At 36.7% G+C, this 21,880-nt stretch overlaps 1 protein-coding gene across 1 annotated transcript; it reads right to left on the minus strand.

Annotated features, from left to right (window-relative positions):
- Nucleotides 1-164: 164 nt before the first annotated feature.
- LOC141641283 (GDSL esterase/lipase At5g45960-like) lies at nt 165-21,870 on the minus strand. Its single transcript, XM_074449954.1, has 5 exons — nt 21,576-21,870; nt 21,319-21,449; nt 20,920-21,153; nt 20,229-20,508; nt 165-361 (listed from the first exon to the last, which is right to left on the minus strand). Exons 1-5 carry the CDS (start codon nt 21,868-21,870, stop codon nt 165-167), a joined length of 1,137 nt encoding a protein of 378 aa, XP_074306055.1.
- Between the last annotated feature and the right edge of the window lie 10 nt (nt 21,871-21,880).

Raw genomic sequence — 21,880 nt, forward strand, 5'->3', positions numbered from 1 at the left:
AGAAAAGTGAATAGTTCAAGGGTACCCTATAGAAAAACCCATTAGTTCTTTTTATACAATTTTACATAAGATGGATTAAGAAATGAAGCTCCATCTTAATAAATCAAATAAATATTATGATTAATAAGCACAAGATTATATTAAATTTATAAACTACGATAGTGTTAATCTTTAATGATAAAATTAATGACGGGCATAACATCCATGAAAAGAAGGTAATATGTCATTTCAGTTGGGTGAATTGAGTCCCAAAACACGTATTTTGATGCATCTGAGCAAACCGATGACACTACAGCGTTGCACAAATATGCTGCCTCCAAATAACCTGTGCCGCAACATCCACTGCTTATATCTTCAAAATCTGTATAAATGTATCGTATTCAGATTTGGTTAAATGAAGTCAAATTTAAAACAATTCTTTCTCGTTAAACTTCACTATGTTTCATTAAGCTTACTAGAGTACAAAATTTGTTATTGAGCTTATTAACATTCCAAAATTTGAGTTACATGATGTCCCATTCTTTCCAAAAAAAAATTTCTTTCTAATTTGTCATTAATTTAACCAAAATGACTTAGAATTTAGTAAATTGAGAAAATGTAAAATGTTATTTGCTAATTTGTTTATATGGGGTCTTATCAAGTGGTACGGTGGAAGTTACAAGGGAGAATCCGACACACATTTTTAGATAAGGTTGCAAGTAGCGATACTTGGTTTAAGTGCTTGGAGAGAGATATAAATTCGACTTGGGATAAATTGGAGCATGATATAAAGGAGGCGGCGGAAGAGGTCTTAGGGGAATATAAAGAAAATAGGTCATCAGTAAGGAAACATATTGGTGGAATGATGAAGTGAGACAAGCGATAAAGGCAAAATTACAATGTTACAAGGTTTTGGGGAAATGCATAAGCAATGAGAACTATGAAAAACAAATAGAGGCTACATGAGCAGCTAAAAAGGCAGTGTGCGATGCAAGGAAAAAATGTAATCAGGAAGTGTACGCAAGATTGGACACGATAGAGGGAAAGAAAGATATTTATAAAATTGCCATTGTAAGAGATAGAAAGACGAGGATATTGGGAGAGTTAAATGTGTGAAGGATATTAAACACAAGGTTTTAGTGTAGGATAAAAAAATTAAGGATAGATAAAGATCGTACTATAATACCTTATTCAATGGACACTACGAGTAAGGTCTTGAGAATGTACAAATACTGCTAAACATGGTTAATTGATAATTTATGCGTAGAATACAAAAGAGCAAAGTTAGAATGACATTAAGGAAGATGGGGTTAAAGAAAGTATATATAGGAACCGGATGGTACACCTATTAAAGTTGTTAGGTGTTTTGGGGGAGTGGAGAACCGAGTGGGTGCTCTTTAAAAATATTTGGAGGAACAACAAGATGTCAACAACTTGGACGAAAAGCAATATCATCCCTTTGTATAAGAATAAAGGTGATGCTCAAGATTGTTTCAATTATTGGGAAATTAAACTGATGAGTCATACCATGAAATTAGGGGAACGAATAATTGAAGAAACGCTTAGGAAATGTGTAGACATCTCGGAAAACTAATTTGAATTTATGCTTGGGAGATCCGACTATGGAAGCAATTATTTTTTGAGACATTTGCTGGAACGCTATAAAAATAAGAAGAAAAACATGCATATAATTTTTATTGGTTAAAGAAGGCGTATAATTGGGTACCGAGAGAAGTACTTTGGTGAGCTTTGGTGAGGAAGACTGTACCCAAAAATTTATTAATCTCATAAAGGACATATATAAGGAGGCTATTACATTGGGGTTACACACTTAGTCTGTTTATATTTGTTATCACTATGGATGAGTTGATAAGAGTTATTATTCACGACGACATTGCTTCTTGTTGTGTTGTTTGCAGATGATATATTGTTAATCGATGAGCCAAAGGAAGGGGTTGAAAGAAGTTGGAATTGTGGGCGGAACTAGAGGTCCGCTATGTGGGCTATAACCTGAGACCTTTTTGTGAAATAAAATTATTACATGAAGAATTCATAATAGTAAGGGTTATTTTATGAGAATAATTCAAACCATTGCCCTCCTTCTCAAAATAATCCCAACTACATTTTAACTCGTAATAAATCATAACATTAAATACCTTACTCCCGAAATAGACTCACCCAATTGCTGACCTATTGTTAACCTCTTATTTCGGGTTAATGTCTATGTGTCAATGACATGGCATGAGATGGCGCTTATGTGGAATGACATGACATTATAATCTACCCCAACCATCACTAAACATTACTCATACAACAGGGCACCAACTTACCTCAAATCACCATGTCCGACTGATTCTTTGATGCCCATCGCCACCATCCCCTCACGGGGCCTACATCACCCACCCTACACCTTACAGGCTAACACCACCCCAAATATTACTCCAAATATACCGAGAAAAATCAAAATCTCAAACCCTAAAAAATCTATTGAAATCTGTAATTCTCTTTAAAATACACAAAAATTATCAAAAACTGGCTCGACATACTCAACTGCTTATCTCCTGTCATCCTTCATTATTTGATTATTTTATTTTTTCTCCGTGTGGCATAGCCATGTTTATACTTGTCTGAGGTAGCTGCAACAATTAAGTTATTTTTACACTCCACATTCTACCACTAAACCCAGGCTTTGATCCCACAAACCCAATATAAAATGATGCATCCCATAGTTTCATAGAGGATCATAGATCGAAACAAATCAAATAATGAAATCAGTTCAGGACTTGTACCTCTCTCTTGTTGTAGTTGGTAGTATGGTGGACGAAGGGAGATGAAGTAAGGGAGGTGGGGTTGTGGAGACGGTGGAGAGAGGTAGATGGTTAAGGGTGGATAAGTGGTGATCAATGAAGATAGAATATAAATTATTCTGGAATATATATTCATCGACCTGTACATAACTTCTTTGTATATATTTTATGTACCATAATTGTAGCCTAAAATGCCTAATCATGACCCATTTGCAGCATTAGGATTAGGACACAACTCCTATGATCACGGCATGTATCAAGTATTTATCCTTATAATCTTGTATTTATATTGTAACCAATGTAATAATAATCAGAGAAGGGAATATGCAACTTTCAGATGATTCTGGAAGGAATAAAGGATGAGTGGAGATAATTGTTAGTAGCGGCTGATTGTCAAGTATAAATTGTGGAGGTTCTACTATACGGTAATACAATTGAGTCGATTGTCTGTGTATTGTTTGGTGTTTAGATTTGGTGGCAGAGTGATGGTTGGGTTGGTGAAGGGTGAATGTTATGAAGAACGAGATATGTCTTTGGTCTTATATTTACAAAGTAAAAAAGAAATGACCTGCTAACCAGGTAGTGTAGTACTACGGTTTTCTGGTCATAGCTTACGGTCCAGTAGGCTTTCGAGTGTTTGTAAACAGGTTACTGGTTTGGGAACACTCGGTCGTGTTGTGAGATACTCGGCCGAGTTGTGAGATACTCGGCCGAGTAGGTCGTACTAGGCCGAGTACCCCAGGTACTTGACCGAGTACCCGGTCTGACGGGATTACTTTATCGCGTTTGATTAAGGTGATTAGAGATTATATATATTTCGTTTTAACAGTTACTAAATCATTTGACAAAACCTAAATTACGTTCCTCACTTCTTTAATCACCCAAATCACTCCCAAGGCTAATTGATCGATCGTGAGTCTACACTTTTCGCCTTTTCATACCGGTTTCGTTGGTAAGTCCCTAGTGCTTGTTAATCAAATTGTGGTTGTCTTTTAGGGTTTGCTCTAATTGTTTAGGATGGGGGTAAAAGTTGATTAGTATAGTTTTTGATATTGTATTGTTGTGATTCTTGCTAGGTGACGAGTTCAAAGAAGAACAATTCTAGCATCCTTGTTGTGTTGATTTCAGATTTGTGAATAAGGTAAGGTTTCTGTACTCAATCTATTGCGTAATTAATTTGAGATTGTTTGTGATTGATTGATTAATATGCTACGTTGGATTGAGATTGGTTGAGTAATATTGTGATTGGTATTGTTGTGATGGGATCATGTTTGGGAGATGGTTCCAACCCCATGTCCGCCTCTTGTGGCTCCCGTCACAAGAGGGATGTGCGCATTAATGATCTGGATGCGGTCGTTGCGATGAGCGGGGCTTAGGTGGGCCTGGTTACGGTCCCCCATTGGCAGCGAGGGTTATCTGTTGTGATGGGTAACCTGGCAGGACTACACACATAGATGCGTAGCCGGTTATGATTACTAATGGAGTAGGAGAATGATATTATAATTAGATCGGTTGTATTGATTGTGTTGTGAATTCTTATCTTGATTATACAGTTGACTAACCCCGTTTATTGTTTTCAAAACTATGGTGATCCATTCGTGGATGGTGAGCAGTTGATTGAGCAGGTATAACTGTGGATAGCTTGCGGGTTTGAATGGAGGTCGAGTCATCACCGTTCGCTTAGCTAGCTTTCGCTGACATTTATACATTAGTCCTTTTTGGTTATTTTGTTGTAAACAGTTTTGGGTAAACTTTGAGTTGTATCTTTGTTATACTTTCTGTTATCTTTTAATAAACGTTCTTGGATGGTCTATTTGATATATTTCAGGTTGCGCAAACGAGATGGTAGCACCTTGATATGTTAAGGGGGTCTTGGTAAGCCACGTTGGTGTATTGGGGTGTTATAAAGTGGTATCAGAGCGACGATGTTGGAACCTAAAACCGATGAACAAAATGAACATATAGTGTCTAACTAAAATAAACCAGGGTAGGAGTTGTTTGGAGCAACTGCAATGGCTTGAGAGACATCCTAAGGCCGCAATTTGGCCCTTACAACTTTGAGCCGGTCACTACAGCGTGTCAAGGGAGTCGTTTTATGTCTTGTGTATGTTTCTTATAATAGTGTTGGATGGAATAGATGGTTATGTGAATTGGATGAACTTGGAGAAGTGGATGTATTGATGTGATATAGATGGAATAAGGCATGTTTGAGTGTTATTACGTGGCTTTTGTTCGATATTAACATGTTTAGGAAGTTGGATACGTATATGTATGTTGAGAGTTGAAGGGTAGATCGTTTTTGGCATGATTCGGCTGAGTTGGGCAGGTACACTCAACCGAGTAGAGGGTACTCGGCCGAGTAACCAGTCACTCGACCGAGTGGAGGGGTTTTTGTTTTTAACAGTAGCTACTGGAATATGACTACTCGGCCGAGTAGGGGCGTTACTCAACCGAGTACGTAAGGTACTCGACCTATCAAGCCAGAAGAGGGGTAATTGTGTTTGGGGAAGAGGCGTCTGTAGTACTAGTGAGAACTCCACTCTGTAATGCTTCAACTGTGGTGGGACGGGTCACAAACGGTTTGAGTGTACAAGCGTTGCAAGGGGAGGAGGAGGTTTTCCGAGATCATACCAAGGGAATTACTCGTAAACCCCGAGCCAGAGTTTGACAAGTAACAAGCCAACTGGGTCATGGAACAACCAAGAAGACCAAGGCAACAACAATGGCGGCTACAACTGTAATAATGGAGGATCTTATCAGCGTCCGACCAACTGTGTGACTCGGAACTCGGCGGCTAAGCCTACTAATTCAGCGACCACGGTCCACGGTGGAGGTAAAAAAAATAGCGTTAAACTCTTTATGATGGGAAAAAAGGAGGCTGAGGAGGATGCTCATGTGGTCACCGGTAATTTTCTTGTTACTAATATGTCGTCTTTTGTTTTGTTTGATTCAGGGGCAACCCATTCGTTTGTGTCTAGGGGTCATGTCTTATCTATGGGTTTAGAGGAGTATGAGTAGGTGAAAGATAATGCGCTTATACCATACAGAGAGTCAGTGTCTTATAACAAGTTGTATAAGGGAGTGTCTATGGTAGTTGGGTAAGTGGATTTACCGGTTAATCTGCTTGAGTTTTCTATGGATGGGTTTGAGATCATCGTCGGGATGGATTGGTTGGGTAAGTATAGGGCCAAGATAGACTGCCGTGAAAAGAAAGTGTCTTTAAAGGGTCCTAAGGGAGTCAAGGTGTCATATAGAGGGTTTGTTGTAAAACCCAAGATGAAGTTGATTGCAATGATGACTTTAAAGTCATGTTTGAGGAAGAGGTGTTTGTTGATCCTTTGCCATGTGAGGGATACTCGGGTAGAGGAGCCATCATCATCAGAGATACCAGTGGTTACTGAGTTCGACGATGTATTTCCGGAAGAGATACCAAGGTTACCTCCTAAGAGAGACATTGACTTCAGTGTTGAGTTTAAACCGGGGATGATACCTATATCTAAGGCTCCGTATCGTATGGGACCAAAGGAGTTGGAGGAATTGAAGAAGCAGCTGAACAAGTTGATGGATAAGGGATACATTCGACCTAGTGTATCGCCTTGGGGTGCACCAGTTCTGTTTGTGAAAAATAAGGACGCTAGTATGAGGTTGTGCTTCGATTACAGACAGCTAAACCACGCTAACGTGAAGAACATGTATCCTTTGCCGAGGATTGATGATCTTTTTGATGAGTTGAGTGGAGCTGGGGTGTTCTCCAAGATTGATCCAAGATCGGGTTATCACCAGCTGAGGGTTGAAGATGAGGATATTCCTAAGATAGCTTTCCGATCGCGGTATGGTCACTATGAGTATATGGTGATGCCTTTCGGGTTGACTAATGCACCGACAGTATTCATGGATCTTATGAACAGAATCTTCAGTCCGTTTCTGGATAGGTTCATGGTGGTTTTCATTGAAGACATATTGGTCTATTCTAAGACTAAGGAAGAAAATGAGGAGCATCTGAGATTGGTACTGTAGACCTTAAGAGATAATCAGTTATATGCAAAGTTATCCAAGTGTGAGTTCTGGTTGGAAAGAGTGGCTTTTCTGGGTCATGTGATTTCAAAAAAGGGTGTGTCGGTAGATCCTAGTAAGATCGAGGCGGCGTCAAACTGGGAAGCACTGAAGAACGTTGCTGAGATCCGGAGTTTCTTGGGTTTAGTCGGTTACTACAAGAGGTTCGTGAAGGATTTCTCTAAGATCGCTAGTCCTATGACAGCTTTGATGAAGAATGAGACCATATTTCATTGGGGATGAGAGTTGTGAGACGGCGTTACAAACATTAAAGGAGTGTTTGACTATAGCTTTCGTCCTGGCTTTACCTAAGGAAAGTGAGAACTTTGAGGTTTATACCGATACTTCGAAGAATGGGTTGGGTTGTGTTTTGATGCAGATTGGGAAGGTGATTGCCTATGCTTCGAGGCAGTTGAAGTCGTGTAAGGAGAACTATCTTACTCATGACTTGGAGCTGAGTGCGGTTGTATTTGCTCTAAAGATTTCGAGGCACTCTCTATACGAGACAACCTTTAAGGTGTTTTTTCAGATCATAAGAGTTTGAAGTACATCTACACTCAGAAGGACTTGAACATGCGTCAGATACAGTTGATGGAGCTGATTGGAGACTATGACATAGAGATCGTCTATCATGATGGGAAGGCCAATGTGGTCGCAAATACTTTGAGTAGAAAAAGTGTACATTCGTTATGCACTGCCATGTCACTGATGAGACTGAGGGATGAGATGACTAAGATGGGGATTCATATGATTCGTAAGGGAGATGCCATCGGTGATTTGACTATCGAGCCTGAACTATATGATGACATAAAAAGGAAACAAGAACTTGATCCCAAGATTCAGGAATGGAAGACAAGGGTAAGAGATGGCACATGTTTGAGATTTTCTATCCATACAGATGGGAGTATTCGCTTTAATGGAAGGTGGTGTGTATCTAGCGGTGTTAACTTGAAGAAGTTTATCATGGCGGAGGCTCATTGCACTCCTTATTCGGTACATCCGGGTAGTAACAAGCTCTATAAGGACTTGAGGAAGACGATTTGGTGGCCCGATATGAAGAAAGATGTTGCAGAGTTCGTGGCTAGGTGTTTGACTTGCCAGAGGGTAAAGAGAGAGCAACAGAGACCACTAGAAAAAATTCAATCACTCGAGGCACCGGAATGGAAATGTGAATCATTTTATATGGATTTCATCGTGGGGTTACCGAGGACTCAATAGGGTAACAATATGATTTGGATGATCGTCGATCGTTTGACGAAGTCAGCTCATTTTATTCTAATGACAGATACTTGGAGTAAGATTCAGTTGGCTTTTAGGTACATGAAGCATGTGGTTCGGTTACACGGGGTACCAAAGGATATAGTGTCGGATAGAGATGTGAGGTTTATATCACGGTTTTGACAAGAGTTACATGAATTGATGGAGACTACATTAAAGATGAGTACGGCGTTCCATCTTTCGACAAATGGTCAAACTGAGAGGACTATCAAGACTTTGGAAGATATGTTGCGAGATTGTGCTATGAAATTTGGTGGGAGTTGAGAGGATATGCTGGATCTGATAGAGTTTACATACAACAACAGCCATCACACGAGCATTGGGATGACGCCTTTTGAGGCGTTGTACTATAGGAGGTGTAGGAGTCCAGTGTGTTTGGATGATAGCGCTAAAACTGTGGTTTTGGGACCACAAATGGCACAAGATATGGTTTAGCAAGTGCACTTGATTCAATAAAAGATGAAAGCAACTCAAGATTGGCAAAAAGAGTTATGTAGATCTACAACGCAGAGACATAGAGCTTACGGTAGGTGACAAGGTCCTCTTGAAAGTGTCACCTATGCGGGGTGTTTTGAGGTTTGGCAAGAGAGAGAGGTTGATTCAGAAATTCATAGGTCCTTATGAGGTTTTGGATCAGGTAGGTAAAGTAGCTTATCGGTTAGCTTTACCAACATCTCTTGATCAGGTGCACAATATGTTCCATGTGTCACAACTTCGGAAATATGTGAGTTATTCGTCACATGTGCTCGAAGTTTAGAATATTGAGTTGGATGAAGTTCTAACTTATTCGGAGGTACCTAAAGAGATAGTGGATCGTAAGGTGCGCAAGACAAGGAATGGTAAAACCGTCTTACTTAAGGTGCTATGATCTAACCACAACATGGAGGAAACCACTTGGGAGCCGGAGAAGGATATGAGGGAACGCTACCCACACCTTTTTGAGCCGGTATGTTTGATTACGGGGTCGTAATCGTTGTCTCTTAAGGGGGGTAGGAGATGATCACATGTGTGTTTCAGGGTAGTTTGAGGTCGGTATGGTTGTGTTTCCGGTTGGTGTCTTTTGAGTTGAATTTTTTTGGTATCTTTTGAGTTAAGTTGAGTTAAGTAGTTTGGTTTTGCATGTTGTTTTGGGTATGGTATGGACTTCTGGGACAAAGTTCATTTTAAGGAGGGAAGACTGTAATACTACGGTTTTCTGCTATTAGCTTACTCGGTCGAGTATCCCATACTCCGTCGTGTAGGCTGACAAGTGTTTTTAAACAGGCTATTGGTTTGGAACACTCGGCGAGTTGTGAGATACTCGGCTGAGTAAGTCGTACTCGGCAGAGTACCTCAGGTACTCGATCGAGTACCCGATCTGATGGGATTAATTTCCAGCGTTTGATTAAGGTGATTAGAGATTATATATATTTTGTTTTAACAATTACTAAATCATATTACAAAATCTAAACTACGTTCCTCACTTCTCTAATCACCCTAACCACTCCCAAGGCTAATTGATCGATCGTGAGTTTACACTTTTTGTCTTTTCGTACCGGTGTCGTTGGTAAGTCTCTAGTGCTTGTTAATCAATTTGTGGTTGTGTTTTAGGGTTTGCCCTAATTTTTTAGGATGGGGGTAAAGGTTGATTAGTATAGTTTGTGATATTTTATTGTTGTAATTCATTCTAGGTGACGAGTTCATAGAAGAACAGTTCTAGCATCCTTGTTGTGTTGATTTCAGATTTGCGAATAAGCTAGGGTTTACCTACTCAGTCGTTTGTGTAATTAATTTCAGATTATTTGTGATTGATTAATTAATATGCTGTGTTGGATTGAGATTAGATCTGTAATATTTTGACTGGTATTATTGTGATGGGACTATGTTCGGGAGATGGTTCCAACCCCATGATCGCCTCTTGTGGTTCCCATCATAAGAGGGATGTGCACATTAATGATCTGGGTGCGCTCGTTGCGATGAGCGGGACTTAGGTGGAAATGGCTGTTGTCCCCCAATGGTGGTGATGTTTACCTGTTACGATGGGTAACCTGGAGGGACTACACACTTAGATGTGTAGCCGGTTATTGATTACTAATGGAGTTGGAGAATGATACTACAATTGGATTGGTTGTATTGATTGTGTTGTGAATTTTTATCTTGATTATATAGTTGACTGGCCTCGTTTATTGTTTTCAAAACTATGGTGATCCATTCGGGGATGATGAGCAGTTGATTGAGCAGGTATAGTCGTGGATAGCTTGCCGGTTTGTATGGGGTCGAGTCATCACCGTTCGCTTAGCTAGCTTCCGCTGACATTTATACTTTAGTCCTTTTTGGTTGTTTTGTTGTATACAATTTGGCTAAATTTTCGTTGAATCTTCTTATACTTTCCGTTATCTTTTAATAAACGTTCTTGGATGGTCAATTTGATATACTTCACATCGGGCAACCGAGATGGTAGCACCTTGATATGCTAAGATAGTCTTGGTAAGGCACCTAGACAATTTTGAGAACATAGTATCAAAAGTTATGTTTATTCTAGGATAAAGTTTAGTTGAGATTATTTTGATAAGAAGGGTAATAGTTTGGATTATTCCTGACAAATAACCCTAATAAAAAACGTAATCTAACCACATATTGGAAGGTCCCTTGTTCAAGTCTTCATGGATGTTTTTTCTAAACACTTATATTTTTTAATTTCACTGCTTGGCCCTCACCCCGTAGTCCTTTACCCATGGTTTTTTGCCTTTTGGGGCTTGTTTAATTTTAATAAATGCTAACTGGATTCACCGTAGCATAAATATATTTGTGTAAATTATACATTCAATTGACTCATATGTTGAAGCTAATATCTAAATTTTAAAAGAAATTAGATCTTTTGCGATTTTTTTATGAATTAAAGAGCCAAATTATAAGGTAATTAAATAACTAATGTGGAGTTAATATTCGAATTTTACCGAAGTACACATATGTACATTTTGACCGTCTTGTAAGAGTTGCCACATGAATATAGAAAACGTATTGTTGTGACAATCGCATTTTTAATCAATGTCGCGAAAATTATCGTTAAAATTAGCCCTAGGTACGTTTGATTCCCGCTTCTGCCCTAGTGGAGGCTTGCTTTGGAGACTCGTAGGTTTAGGCCGAGTAAGAGAAAGACCAAGCATTTGGGGTGTAAGTTTAGTAACGCGAAAACAAAAGAGTAGAGAGTATCACTTTTGTTGGAAAGGTAGTCGCTTATGAATTTGATTTCTTTAGGTATTTAGGATCTATTTTAGAAAGGAGATGAATTATATGGAGATGTGACTCACAGAATTAAAATAGGGTGATCGAATGAAAAAATGTCACAAGGATTTTATGTGATAGCAATATGACTCATAGACTAAAGGGCAAGTTCTATTGCACATAAATTAGACCTTCACTATCATACTGCTCTGAGTTGGGTCGTGAAACATTGTCACGTTTTAAAGATGAATGTGGCGGATATGTCTATGTTGATGAGATGTACAGCCATTCAAGAAAAAAATAACCAAGAAATTAAATAAGGCGGTTAGGAAGAAGGTGAATGTGGTGTCAATAGAGGACAAGATGATGAAGAATCCTAAGATAGTTCAACCATGTGCGAAGAAGACCCATGGATTCACCAGTTAAGAGGCTCGAAATTTGGGGAATAGAAAAGGTTGCGCCGGGCATGAGGGAGACCTAAAAAAACTTGGTTGAAAGTGATTGAACATGATATGAGATTACTCGGAATTGACGAAGCGAGCATAATTTAGGGACAAGATATGCATGCAGATTTTTTCTATATGTTCTTATTTAAACTATTTTTCATTTTTGTTTTTATTTTTAACAATTATTTGTTTACTTCTGAGATTTATCAAACGTTTTAGCTAAATACTTTCGATATAATCATATAGTGTTTACTTTTAAGATTTTCGGAAACATTAACTTTTATTTCTATTTTCAAAATTATTGTTATTAATTTCTATTTTAGATCTAATTTATAAGTTTCTATAAAAGAAAATTGAGTTTTTGATTTTTAAACTCTATAGGTTTAAGTTCACTTTTATATTATGTTTCACTTACCATTTGCTTTCCACTTTTCTCTTTCTATCTTTTCACATTTTGAGGTGTTCTAAAGGATGATCCATGTCAGGCGACCCCAAGTCATGTTGGGATTAAAGCTTTCGTGTTGTAGTTGGGGTCTTATGATACAATTGTTTTTTTAAGGGACTTATGATATAATTGTTGGTATAAGTAAATCCATCGCATAAAGTATTTAGAGTTTTTTTACTGTTCTCCTATAGCTCAAAATTTTATATTGTATCCTCATTTCTTCTTTAACGTTATGATTATCCTTCAATACTATATATATTATAAATGTCAACATTGACCTTTTATCACTTTGGTTTATTAATCACTCTAATTGGGTAGTAAAATAATTATTTTATAAAGTCGTTCTCTATAGAACTTTTGTGGTGGGGTATATTTACAATCGACATTAATAGTGGTGTGACGGTTTTATTTAAAAACTGATGTGATTGGGCTTTTATGGAAGTTGTTAAGCTAGAACTCCCACCAAAAAGTATTTTATGGTGGAAGTTCTTAATTATTAACAACCACCACCACTATTAATAAGATATGGTGGTGATTCTCAAAGGTAAAACCGCTGTTATAGGTTCATCTATTGTCGTTAAGCAAGAACTGTGACCATAATTTATCTATGATCTATGATGACAGTTCCTAATTAAGAACCGTCACTATACATAAGATATGTATGGACTAAGTTAGAATTGCCACAATAGCTAAGCTATGGTGGCAGTTCGAACTTAAAAACTACCACTATAAGTGAGCTATAGATAAATTAGGACATTCGATCGAGCTGAGTAAGGGCAAGGGCACTTGATCGAGTGACGTCTTTGATTGTTTGAGCTCGGTTCTAGTCGGGCCGCACTCGATATATTTGTCAACTATATATTCGTGATTTTAATCACGTGTTTGGGCTTGTGATTTGTGTTACAATAGGTCTTGGTATAGACGGGTGGGGCGAACAGACGGGTAAAGACCTCTAATAAAATGGGTAGGGGGACAAGGTGGGGCACCCCCATGTACTTCCCACTTTATAACAAATGGGTATTTTGTGAAGGGAAGTGGTATCCGTCTATACGTATAGACGAATAGTGTCCGTCTATAATGAGAACTTGTGTTTGTGTTATATTATAACCCATTACTTCAAAACGTTTTCTAATTACTTCAATATACCTATACAAGCCTAAAAGCCAAATTCTAAAACACTTTTATTTCATAATTTTAAAACTCTAGAATTCTTTTAAAAGGGAGATTGACTTTGTTCATCAAATTTGTTTGGGGAATTCTTCTTGTTTGTAATGTACTCTATTTGCTTCATTCGTACGTAAACATCTATCTCCTTAATTATAGTTATTCATCTCTCTTTTAAGTCTTATCAATCGATCTTATTAATCTAGTTTGAGCCATAACGCTAGAATTCGGGGGAAATTGGTGGAATTAGTATCTATGATTAATTAAGTGGAGTAATTGTTAATTATATGTAATTGTTGTTAATTATATGTAATCCTTGGACACGCCCCGAAATCCGGATTAGTCGGCCCAATGTGGTTCGGATTACCGGATGGTTTAGACCAAAAAAAAAAAAAATATGTAATTGTTGTTGTAGATGACGGATTTGTAGAGGACTCATATTAAATTGCTCTTTGATTGTGCTTGGACTGCTATTTAGGAAAGGATTTTCCTTACTCATTATTAGAGAATATTATATTAGAGTATTCACCAGATTACAATATACTAGGAGACTATATCTCAAGGAATAAATCAAGAATATTCCTAATGATAAGATGATAACTGATATATTATTTAATGATAATATATTTTCCTAATACTTTAATATAATCTTATCTTAATAAATACAATAACATTTAAAGCATTTGTGTGCATCCACCTCATCATATTCAGGGTGATTTTTACTTTTTATTTTTCCACAAAATATCAATCGTGCCCCCCCCCACTACTTTACATATGAATTAATTAATTTTTTTTGGTTTATGTGTTTATTCTTTGTTTACCTCACTTTTTATAAACAAAAAATCTACCGTCTTATGTTTATGTTTTATATGTAAATATTTACGTTTATGTTTTATACGTAATATTAATGAATAATGAATAATTGAAAACAAAATATAATTCGGTCCAAATACACAAATTGTTGTCATATTAAAACAATTAGATCAAATCAAAATTTAATCATGTAAAGAAAAATAACCAGACTTGAAAATAAGAATTTGCTAAAAAAAATGCAATTAAATAAGAGAAATTTGATGCATGTGTTTTGAATCAACCTTCATTCAGATCAAGATGCATGTGTTTTTTTAAAAAAAATCCCATAATAAAACCATTATCATACTAAGAAATCAAAATATATTAATATCATCATTTAAATAAGAAAATCTCATAAAAAGAAATCTAATAATACATTAACCACATCCACATGCATCTCACAAGTATGTAAATAAATAAGATAAATTTGATCAAATATAAAATAAACTTCACTGAATATCGCTAAAAATTCGACTTTTCATATGCTTCAAAAATATTTTTGAGTAAAAGATTTTGATAATATTTTTAGTGTATCGTAAGATACAATCAATTTTGAATATGTGAAAAAAAAATGAATAAAGAGAGAGATGGAGGAATGGGCAGAGGGAAGAGAGTAGAGAGCCGTTAGGACTACGTTTTACAATGTTCATCTTAATAAACAATCATCATGGGCTGATTTAATTGGACCCCTTTCTTCATTTTTTTCTTTACCATGGGTCATTTTAGGATGGTTTTATCATGTTTAAATCTTTCAAATGGGCCGGGTGGGTTAGATTTCCGTACAAAATACGGGTTGTCTCATATACGAGGTAGGTTATAACTTATAAGTTAATGGTCGGGTTAGGGTTAGAACACGGGTTAAAGCTGTGACGCCTTTTTTTTTTGCCATTCCTTAAATTTGAAAAATATTTTTTAAAACTAATTCAGATTCAATATTGGGTTTATATGGCCGAATATCAACTAATATTTTGGATTATGCTTGCTCCCCTCTGTTAAATTTCATACAAATATTTTTTGCACATAGTTAAAAATATAGTTAAATTTTAAAAATAATAATTGAAAAATAGAAAAATAAGAGGGTTGTTAAACTACCCTTATATTATGGTTCACTTGGTATGAATGGAGAAAGTATGAGGGCATACTGGTATTTTATGTGGTATAAAAGTAAACAATATATAAATGTATAAAATCAAATTGAACATCCCGAAAAGGAAAATGTATGAAATTCAACTGAACAGCAAAAATTTCAATAATCATGTTGATGATTCAGGTGTGTTAGTTAATGATTTTAAAACTATATTTAAAACAACATACCCGTGCAAATTGCACGGGTTGAAAACTAGTATTCTCTAATACTCATTTTTGGGTTGTATAGCTTTATTAGTTTATTGTTTGGGTCAATCTGTATGATAACAGATGATGAGAAATGGTTGAATTGTTATATTGTATATTGTGAATATTATTTTGATCAATTAATCTTGCTGAAAACGGGTCGCAGTAAATGACGGGTAATGCTACTCACAAAACGGATAGGGGGATAAGGTGGGGGCACCCTCATGTGCTTCCCTCTCTCCTCTATTTGGATCATTTGTGAGAGAAAATGGTATCCGTCACTCTAAAGTGACGGATACGTGCCGTCACAAATGAGATTTTGTGTATTTTGATAGTGTAATGCGTCCGTTTGAATGTGAGCCTATCAAGTGGTGTTGTGTGCTTGAAGCATTGCGATAATGCTCGCCATGCTTTTGTGGGAATCAAGGGTAAATGATTTCGGCGCCAGTTGATTATAGATGCCGCCTCAAAGTTCTCCTCTTTAGGAGCCTCCCTTATAAGAATGTGCACATTAGTAACTGGGGATATTACTGTTGATTTTTGAGATTGGCATTTTGATATTGAGAAAGCAATTGGGAATGGCGATTTCTATCGTTGTCAATAGTTTGGTTTGATTGTTTTACCATTATGCCGTTATCAGCGCCGATGCATTGCTTATTGTAGTATCGATTATCTTTACTCAATCTTTTGTTGACGTGTTTGTTGTGGGTGTGGGTGTCGCCGACCCAAATCCTATTAAAATTGGTGGCCTGTTACGATCCCTTTGTTCTTTCCGTTCAAACGAGGAGCAGTGTATCTTGCAGGTAATTAAGTTGATGTTATTAACTGCGTGGATGTTGATCGGGTTGGGCAGTTCGACGACATGATCGACTCATCTAGTAGACGATGACTTGTTATTTATGAGTATTAGTTGATCTAGTAAACGTTAGTCATCTGCTCTATTATTTAAGAACTTAGGGTTTTTTGATAACTGCTACCACAAGTAAACCACTTTTTGATAACCGCTACCAAGGTAAAAAAAAAGTTTAAAAACTGCTACCATAATCCTTGGTTCGGTTAAAAACCAATACCAATTAGTACCGAAGCCCAATTTTTGACTTGAAAAGACAAAAATACCCTTCTTTAACCTTCCCCCTTTCTTACCCAGTCATAAAACACAAGTTTCAACCTAACTATTCAATTTCATCACTAATACTCTATCAAATTCCTTAATCCAAAATAAAATTCACTTGTCATTCTCTTAATCATTTGATGATTTCACTTACAATACCCAGATTATTTTATCTACCCATCTTTGAATCCCCATCCCTTTGTTTACCCACCCAACTAAAAACCAATCAACTTACCTTTTTTCAATTAATTTGGGGAAATCCAAATCTAACCTGCTTAAGTTTGACAAATTTGACAAATATCATATTATATACCCAGATTAGTAATTGTATTTGTCAGCCGCTCCATTTATTTTTCTTCATCATATCCCATTGGAGTACCTTCTTCTCCAACATCAACTAAGTAATTATATTTTTTTTTTTGCCACACTAATTGTTCTTCATCATATCAACTAAATTAACCACAACCAGATCCGTAAAAACCCAGATTTTTGTCGAATAAGACATGAATGGTAACCCTAATTTGAAAACATTAAAAGTTATCACAAATTGAAGTGAAAGGTTAAGAACTTACCCCCATGAAATAGATTAAAGGAGAGAGAATGAGAATAGATTAAATGAGATAGAATGAGATAGAGATGAAGATAGAAGAAAGATTAATGGAGTAGAAGATAAATCTAAAAGAAGAATTGTAAGGAGGAGGGAAGGGGCAAAATAGGAATAAGAAATATGACTTAATCTAAAGATTGAAATGAATGGCTGAGATTCATTCATTTTGCCTCGTTTAATGAATTGGTACTGAATTTTAACCGAATCAAGGATTATGGTAGCAGTTTTCAAACTTTTTTACCTTGGTAGCAGTTCTTAAAAAATAGTTTACTTGTGGTAGCAGTTATCAAAAAAACCCAAGAACTTATTATTTGGCAAGGGTTGTTATACATTCTAATTAGTTCTTGATGAAGTATTTGAATTGTTCTTTTATTGTTGGTAATGTTATTCATCATCTCGGTAAAGATGGTAACTCCCTTATTTTCTGGAAAAGTCTAACTAAAGTTTCTGGATAAATGATGGTGTTACTTGAAAAAAAAATTATGACTCCCTTATATACGACGCTGCAAAACCGCCACAAAAGGCAATTTTAATAACCGCCAAGATAATAAGGTCATATTCTACTTTTTTTTTCGAGATTCTTAGTGATTAAATTAACTTGTAGTAAAAATATTGTCAAATAAAACTATGGTATATAATGAAGGGGTAATGAGACATATACAATTTTAATTTTTCATCTGTTAGGACAACTGGACGAGTGTTGTTTAGTAAACTTGTACCCAACATTGATCGTGAGGCGGGTACGGGTATGACTTATGAGTTTTGCTCGGTGGGGAGCCTTCCTCCATCCCCCACGCTCCGCCTCTTGGCATCTCTAGGTGTGAGAATGTGTGAGGGAAGATGGGTCTTAGTTAGGAGTGATTAGTGGAAATAATGGGTAAGTTATAAAATTTAATGAACGTTATTATCGAGGTCACCACTTAAAATAAGTATTAGACTTTGGGGATATAATTAGTGAGGTTTTTGAAAAACGAGGAGTATCGATCACAAATAATTTGATAAAGGTCCAAAAATATACTATTTAGTAAATTGTGAAGTTTTTTGGGAATTAATTTCAATTTGTTTTAATTTTCACCGAGCTGAAAGAGGTTTATCAATGAGCAATCTATCAACTAAAGGGTATATCAACTAAAGAACCCTATAGTAACTTGTCAAGTAGCCATGTCAAAATTACTTGGTAGAAATAGTTACTTATATGAATAAAAGCTACAATTGATGATTGAAGCGAGCCTAAGGGAGTGTTTGGATAGGAAAAAAGGAGGGAAAGGGAGGGGAGGAGGAAGGAGGGAAGGGGAAGGAAGGGAAAGGAAGAGGAGGGGGAATGAAGTGTGGGTGTTTGGATACAATTTCCCTCTCAAATCTTGCCTATTGTGGAGAGATTTTGATTAGGCTAGGAGGAGAGAAATTGAATCCCTCCAAATCTCTCCCCTCCATTTCCATCCACCCTCATTTGCTATCCAAACAAGGGATTTTAAATCCCCTACTCTTCCTCCCTTTCTTTTCCCTCTAAATCACTCAATCCAAACACACCCTAAGGGTCCGTTTGGATTGAAGGAATTGGAGAGAAGGGGAGGGGAGGGAAAGGGAGGAATTTAATTTCTTTTGTTTGGATAAAAAATATGGGAGAAAGGAAATGGAAGGGGAGAGAAATGAGAGGACTTATTTTCCCTCCTATAGAACAAATTATAATATTTCCAAGAGTGACAAGATTTGGAAAGAAAACATTATTTGGACTCTAATTATACCACCACCATCCTTCAATCCTCCATCCATTCTTCATCTCCCTCCTTCCTCCCCTTCCATTTCCCTTCATAATTTTTGTTATCCAAACACCCAAATCCCATTTGCCCTCCCCTTCTCTCCCCTCCCTTCACCTCCCCTCACTCCCCCTCCCCTCCCTTTCCCTCCTAAAATTGTATCCAAACGGACCCTAAATGAATAATGAAACCCGAATTACTCTCAATTACTCCCTTCATTTTCCTATTTTCTTCCCATTTGCTTTATTGCGGTTAGCTTTGATCGTATTTTTCTACATCTATATGTTCCTTTTTTTTGTCGAAATTTTTTTCTTAAGAGATTTCATGATATTAATTGTAAATGTTTTAGTTTTATAAATAAAATAGTTTTTATTCTCCAACTTATTTATGGTCAAAGTTCAGAAACTTAGACCTCCAAAAAGCAAACGGGAAGAAAATAGGAAACAATGCGTCTTGCTTCAGACGGGCTTGTTTGGTCTGAAATAATAAGGCGGGATTTTGTAACCATTTTACAGTTAAATGTGATCACTATAAAAAAAACCAGTTACCATAAGCTGTAACACTCAGGGGCGGACCCAGGATTTAAAGTTTGGGGTAGCAACAAAAATTTAGCCATATATATAGCAATAAATTTTAGAATCGAAAAAAATATACATAATAAATACTAAAGTAATCAATTCATGTTATATTTATTATGGAAAAATGCGAAAAATGCACTTCATGGGAATTGAACCCATGACCATTAGTAAGAAAATAAAGCCATTACCACTAAACCACTTGATATTTGTTATATATTTGATGCATTAATATTTATTTATCCACTATTCAACAATATTTGGGGTAGCAAAAATCGATCCGCTAAACCGATTTTTTTACGTTTGGGGTAGCGGACGCCACCCCTTGCTACCAGGTGGGTCCGCCCCTGGTAACACTGCCTATACCATTGTGGTTACGTTAACTATAAAATGGTCACATATGTCCGTTTGAAAAATAAGACGAAAAGTGTCCGTCTGAAACAAGAATTTGTGAATAGGAAAATGGAGGGAGTATTTATTTACCTTATTTATTTTTTTGTGAAGATTTTACTCAAAGGTGGGATGAAGGGAGTAAGGGAGAACTATGTCAAGTTAAAGTGAACTAGCTACTATTTATGTAAACATAAATGAGTCTAAACTAACGTAAGTAGAACTTACTGTATGTAGAATGATCATGGCGGCCTTGGATAATGTCATGGAGAACTGAATATATGTCAATGTACACAATTTTAGTGGCCCGATCAGCCAAGTCAAGCTGCAAGGAGATGAGCTGAGTTTGAAGAAGTTCGTTATAGTCTCGAGCAACAACTGATAGTGATTCAACGCAACTCCTATTCGAAATCGAGCTATTTGCTTTCATGGTGATCACTACCGGCAAGCAACCCATGGGCGGTACTCCGGCGACAGCAATTTTCCGGGCCCCTTGGTCCCACAAGCTCTGTTGGAATAGAAATCAATGCAGTTAGTTTCTATTTTAGTATTATTTGCATGTTAATGTGAGTTTGCGAAATGATTTAAGGTGAGTTTTCAATAACAAGGCCTTGTTAATTCTTGTATAAAAACTATATAATGGCTCACTCTTTAAAGTTTAGATAGCTAATAATTCTAAAATAAAATAAAATAAAGCTGAGGGTTTCTTAAACAGGAAGCCGACATATAGACTTAATTTATGAACATATAAAATCCAATTAACCCCGTAAAAGACTGTTCTGCGTATGGTATGCGTTTGGAATCAAGAATCACATCTGGGTAGTATGAGTTTGAAACTTGATTCCTGATCATAGAGAGTGTTTGTTTCCGCATATAGTGTTGATAGTACTCGTAGTAATTAGGTAATTGGTGGACAAACCTTGATGAAGTCGTGGACATTTTGTACCAAAAATTGTTGATATTGTGGTAAAGTATACATCCTTCTCCGAATTGGCATAGTGTAGTAATTGACCACAAAGTCATTAGTTCCTGCACTCACTATGAACACCGATTTGTTTATAAGTACATTCGTCTTCTCCACTCCTATAATCCCCTCAATTCTTGATCTATACTCCTTGAAGTACTCTAGTTGTCTTGACATTGCTATCACTCCCTGTTAGTAATTAAACCAACTTGGTAATTAATAAATACCATTATTACTAATAAGCATTTTGATGGTCGGTAATTAATCAAATTAAAATCTGTAGTATCAACGTACATATTAATGTACGGAGTATGACTTAAGTTACTTTAGCACAGTCGAGTATATATTACGTACGCTTAGCTGAGGTGTAAGAGGATCGTATCCAGAGCCAGCTGAAGCAAAACTAACTCCACTCATCAACTCTTCCACACTAAGCGATGCGTTCAAATACGGTGGTATCAACTCTTTTACGCCTACATACCTAGCTGCAATTATCATTATCAATTATTTCACATTATTAACCATTTCTCTCATGTAAAACCGTTGTACGCTGTCTAGCCTTTGTAGTTAGTGTGTAAGTTACATTTGAAATAGTGTTACTATGTACTCACCAATGTAATCCGTAGATAGTAGGCCATTACTAAACCTTCCAGTGGCAACATGGTTCGGAAAATCCCTACCGTAGGGTGCAAAGTTACTCTTGAAGGGAGTCCTTATATAGTTATTGTTTCCCGGGTCAGATGTCGAGTCACCAAACACAAATATCGCGCTAATCGAGTTATTGGGAGCCTTAGGTATAGGACCAGGTTCGGCCCAAGCACGTAACGGTGAATTGACAACCAAGGTCAATACAAAAATAACAACGTGAACAAAATAGGTAAATGAGGTTAAGTTTTGAGTTGCCATGCCGAGAAAC

Source organism: Silene latifolia, chromosome 2 (assembly GCF_048544455.1).
Source record: "Silene latifolia isolate original U9 population chromosome 2, ASM4854445v1, whole genome shotgun sequence".
Taxonomy (NCBI): Eukaryota; Viridiplantae; Streptophyta; class Magnoliopsida; order Caryophyllales; family Caryophyllaceae; genus Silene; species Silene latifolia.